General features: G+C 43.1%; 1 protein-coding gene across 3 annotated transcripts in view; it reads left to right on the top strand.

Moving 5' to 3' along the window:
* The window catches only part of atm (ATM serine/threonine kinase), a 37,534-nt gene extending 32,899 nt beyond the window's left edge, over nt 1-4,635 (top strand). For 2 of the 3 annotated variants that reach the window (XM_005920095.3, XM_042219777.1), the window contains 8 exons: nt 1,840-1,956; nt 2,057-2,206; nt 2,307-2,472; nt 2,824-2,910; nt 3,022-3,136; nt 3,618-3,681; nt 3,792-3,934; nt 4,022-4,635. In XM_005920095.3, the coding sequence (XP_005920157.1) occupies nt 1,840-1,956; nt 2,057-2,206; nt 2,307-2,472; nt 2,824-2,910; nt 3,022-3,136; nt 3,618-3,681; nt 3,792-3,934; nt 4,022-4,205 (1,026 nt within the window). In that variant the 3' untranslated portion in view covers nt 4,206-4,635. The remainder of the gene's footprint in view (nt 1-1,839; nt 1,957-2,056; nt 2,207-2,306; nt 2,473-2,823; nt 2,911-3,021; nt 3,137-3,617; nt 3,682-3,791; nt 3,935-4,021) is intronic. The other variant, XM_042219776.1, reaches the window with a different exon arrangement.
* The last annotated feature ends 386 nt before the right edge of the window (nt 4,636-5,021 follow it).

The raw sequence follows: 5,021 nt of genomic DNA, 5'->3' as shown, positions 1-5,021 counted from the left end.
CTTGTGCTCAGAGCTTGTTCTTGTGCTGCCATGATTAGTGCCTCTGTGCTGTCTTTCAGTTCAGCTTTGTCCAGCCACTGGTAGGATTTCTGGATGCTCTCCACTTCCTCTATCTGCTGGTGGTACATAGCATGCAGGAGCCTGTCCTTCCATGAGTGCACCTCTTTCTTGTGTTTCTGCTGCCTGAGGCATTCAGTAGAGGTATTCACAGGTGTTGATAGCTTGGATCTTGTTCTTCCCACTCAGCTGACTCCTCAGGACTTGCCTTACTCTCTGGTTGCTGTTCCTGTTTGTTTCTGTTTGCCTTTAGAATTCCCAGGTACTTGTAGCTGTCCCCAATGTCAGCGATGTTGCCTTTTGGCAGTTCTGACTACTTTCCCTCTCTTTGTTACCATCCGACTACGCTTCTCCAATCCGAATGACATTCCAATGTCGTTGCTGTAAATCCTGGTTGTGTGGATCAGTGAATCAATGTCTCGTTCACTCCTAGCATACAGCTTGATGTCATCCATGTACAGGAGGTGGCTCACAATTCCTCCATTCCAGTTTCATTCGGTATCTATAGCCAGTCTATCTATATATACACATATATAGAGAGGATATTGGATTGACTGCAGTCACTCTCAGAGAGCTCTTTGAAGGTTTGTAAATAGCTGCTGTCTAATATATAAATGCAGACAGATTGCCAACATGTTGCCATCAGTCTGAATGAGTCTTTGTCAATGACATCAACTCGAGGAGACGCGACCCAACTTGGCCACCAGCTGGTTGTATTGTGATTATTTTCCTATAGGTTGCACATTTCTCATAAATGTGAATTCTCTCTGTTTTCGATGGTTTTCCCCAGTTATTTACTGTATTACCAAAAACAGATTGCATGTAATTGCCAACTTGACCCAATTCAGTCACAGACAGCAGCAGACTCTGACAGCAGGTTTCATTGGCAGGTTCCATATGTGTGAAAGTCTCATTTTGCAGCAAAAAAATAACTTTATCTTATTGAATTAAAGTTTTACTCTGAGGACATAATTTGTGGTTGAAAAGAGGTGATAACTTTCATATATCATGTGATATCATTGTGTTGTGGGTTGTGTGGTGATTCCCACTCAAAGAGATTTACAAAAATTCTCCTCCTCATGTACATTTCAGTACAATATTGTGTTTCCTTTAAAAACTCTTGAATTAGCTTACAGTACTTCTACACCTTTTTCCCATCATTCAGAAAATTCAAAATGCACAAATATTTTCTACTACTTTTTACCAGATATTTCCCACCTCACTAGATTCATGTCACATGTAGTCATTAAATCACGGGTGTCGAACTCCAGGCCTCGAGTGTCGGTGTCCTGCATGTTTTAGATGTGTCCTTGATTCATCACGGTTGATTTAAATGGCTAAATGACCTCCTCAGCATGTCTTGAAGTTCTCCAGAGGCCTGGTAATGAACTGATCATTTGATTCAGGTGTGTTGACCCAGAGTGAGCTCTAAAACCTGCAGGACACCGGCCCTGGAGGCCTGGAGTTCGACACCCCTGCATTAAATTGCATTCAACTTCAAAGTAGTTCCTCCAAAGTTGTCTTGCCTGAAACTCAGAGGAACTATCAACTGAAGAATTCAGCCATTAACAAATGAATGACTGCAAACGTCATAAAACTCCCAGTGTCCTACAGAACTCAGTCTGTCTGTTCTTGTCTTGTTTCTATGGCTGTGAAGCAGTTTGAGCCCTCACACGTGATACTGGGCTGTACAAATACACTGAACTGCACTAAAATAAAGGATCGTTGTGATGATTTTGGTCAAGTCACCTGTGAGTGATTTTAGTGTTTTAATGCAAACAGGGTCAGGACGACCTGCGACAGGACGCAGTGATGCAGCAGGTCTTCGGCATGTGCTCCATGCTGCTGCAGCGCAATACAGACACACGCAAGAGGAAGCTCAACATCAGACGATACAAGGTTCCCCGATAGACGTACATCTGTGGCACTGCTTCACATTTGCTTTCATCTCTTTTTCCCTTCGTTGCTTAAAAAAAATTTGTCATATACTTGATTCCAGGTGGTGCCTTTCTCACAGCGCAGTGGCGTGTTAGAGTGGTGCTCTGGGACGGTGCCCATCGGGGAGTTTCTGGTGGAGCCCAATAAAGGAGCTCACAAACGCTTCCGACCCCAAGATTGGGCCAGCCTAGTCTGCCGGAGGAAGATGTTGGTATGGCGGTGCTGACAGGAAAACACTTGCAACATGGCAACACATGCTTGCTATGGGTTCAGAACTCACAGCTGTAGTTTTTGTTGGGCTGTCACTGCAGGATGCTCAGAGACTTGCATTCGACGAGAAGCTGCAGGCCTACAACGAGGTGTGCACGAAGTTCAGGCCGGTCTTTAGGTATTTCTGCATGGAACGGTTCCTGGATCCCGCAGTGTGGATGGAGAAGCGGCTGGCTTACACTCGCAGTGTGGCCACCTCCTCTATAGGTACACCGTCTCACAGAGTAAAGCTCATTATGTACTGTAAATACAAGATGCCACAAACCGAAGGGCGACATATAATTGATGTGACTTGAAACTAAAGTGTTGGTGTTGATTATTATTAAGGTGATTCATGGATCCCGGTTTGCTTTGTACATAAAACACCACCTTTCACCTCAGCGTGTCAACATTTTGTTCTCAGTTGAAGTCCAGAGTTGAAAGAAAACATTTATCAGTCATGACACAGAATTAAAAAATATACATTAAATATGCACACAACGAGATTTCATATTATCTCCAAACGACGATCCAGTAATTGTAAAAACAAACCTTCTGTTTTCTGTTTTGTGTCCACAGTCGGCTACATCGTGGGTCTGGGTGACAGACACATCCAGAACATACTGATCGACGAACAGACTGCAGAACTGGTGCACATCGATTTAGGTATTCTTACACCAAGAAGGTCACTCTTTGTTTCAGAAAATGTTTTTATTCCTCCAGTGTGGATGCCCCTTTTTCTTCACTGTGTGTGTTTTTGTTGTTGATGTTTTAAAGGTGTGGCCTTTGAGCAAGGCAAGATCCTCCCCACCCCTGAGACTGTCCCCTTCAGACTCTCCAGAGACATTGTGGACGGTATGGGCATCACTGGAGTGGAGGGAGTTTTCAGGAGGTTAGCTCACGATTATGCTCAGATGTTGCTCTTATTTGTCAGCAGTGGTCTGGGACCTTCAGGCCCTTTTATACTCATACATGGAAAACTGGAAGTAAAGACTCTGTGACAGAGCACGGCAGGCAACATGACAAATTTGAATCAGACATGAAAATATAAACTGAAGTGGAGGTGGGTTGCAAAGTGGCTTGCAGTAAAAATCGACCCCCTGTCAATTCTGAGGTTTTACAGGACATAATAAAAAAAATGATCTGATCCTTTTATTGTATGAGTAGCTAATCACCATTGATTGATGAGTTTCCTTCACGATTAATAAAGTTTTATAATTTGAAATAGCATATTACATTGTGTCATTAAACAAACTTCCTCATTAATCTTTTCTCAGACCACAGATTAACATTCATGTTGGGAAATCTGTTGCTATTTAGACATTTTAAACATTTAGCACTATAAATAATCTGAACCCTGCTTTCCCTTTCAGATGCTGTGAGAAGACGATGGAGGTGATGAGAAGTTCTCAAGAAGCTCTGTTGACTATTGTGGAGGTAAAATCATGGGACGGTTTACACCGAGCTCTAAGTATTATGTTTTATTCTGTAACTTCATATTAAGGAGTGCTTTTGTAAGTTTCTGTGTCTTTGTGCGTTTTAAATAGGTGCTGCTGTATGACCCTTTGTTTGACTGGACCATGAACCCCCTGAAAGCTTTTTACCTGCAGCATGACGAGCAGCAGGAGCTCAACGCAACGCTAAGCTCCACTATGGGGGGAGATGACATAGACAACAGCCGTAAATCCAGGTAATCAAGGAGAGAAGTGTCAGAATTGGAGCTGGCGAGGTTTTGTGTGTGTGTGTGTTCAGGCTCTTCCCCTCATATTCTTTCCAGCAGTGACAGTCAGAGCTTCAACAAGGTGGCGGAGCGGGTGCTGCTGCGGCTGCAGGAGAAGCTCAAGGGAGTGGAAGAGGGAACGGTGCTCAGCGTGGGAGGACAGGTCAACCTGCTCATCCAGCAAGCCATGGACCCCAAAAACCTTAGCAGACTTTTCCCAGGATGGCAGGCCTGGGTGTAGACTGGAAAAAAGTGATATCAGGGAAAAAGTGCAAAAAAGAAAAAGAAGTTTATTTTGGTTGAAAAAAAGAGAGGTGGGAATTTTCATTCCTTTTTGTACGACTCTAATAAAACTGACTCAACAGATCAACATTAGGAATCAAGCCAAATCACAAAAATTATTAAAAAAGACCAAATAACTGTGTGTGTGTGTTTGGAAGGCTGACATGTTTGCTGTGCATGTTTTATGTTTCACCCAGATGAATGTGAATGTTGCTAAGTGACTGTATGAATGTGAAGTACCATTTAAAGCCTTCTGCAGGCGTCATTTCATGTCTGTTCGTTATTATCAGGTAAAATGTTTTTGTTCTTTTCCTGTGCATTGAATATAAGGCTGCTTTGTCAAATGAGTACTGTATCATTAAATAAATAAAAAAGCAGTCAATCCAAAAGCATGCTGGCCTGATTAATGCATTTCATTTTCACTTTAAAATATCCTCTCCATATTTTCTTGTCGCTCAGCCACTGCATCACTGAAACACGCTGTGTCTACCTGCCTATACGTCATGTTTTCAGTACCTTTCCACTGCACACTCGGCGTAGCAGTACTCACTCACTGCTCTGACACTTAAGCAGATAACATCTGTGTCATGTTTAGACTCGCCAACTCGTCATTGTCTTTGCATTGTGCTCAGGAGGGAAACAAACTGATGCTGGGTGAAGTGTAGGCGTGACAGTTTTCATACAAACTCTTTATTTGATCGCATCCATGTGAGAATGAGCAGAGCGGAGCCTGGGAGGAGATGCCGGAGGTGCTGGCAGTGATGTGGATGAGATT

This window comes from Haplochromis burtoni, unplaced genomic scaffold (genome assembly GCF_018398535.1).
Source record: "Haplochromis burtoni strain Fernald_Lab_line unplaced genomic scaffold, NCSU_Asbu1 Contig_38, whole genome shotgun sequence".
NCBI classification, from domain to species: Eukaryota; Metazoa; Chordata; class Actinopteri; order Cichliformes; family Cichlidae; genus Haplochromis; species Haplochromis burtoni.
Note: the sequence above shows the minus strand (reverse complement) of the source record. Positions and strands in the feature narration are given on the sequence as shown.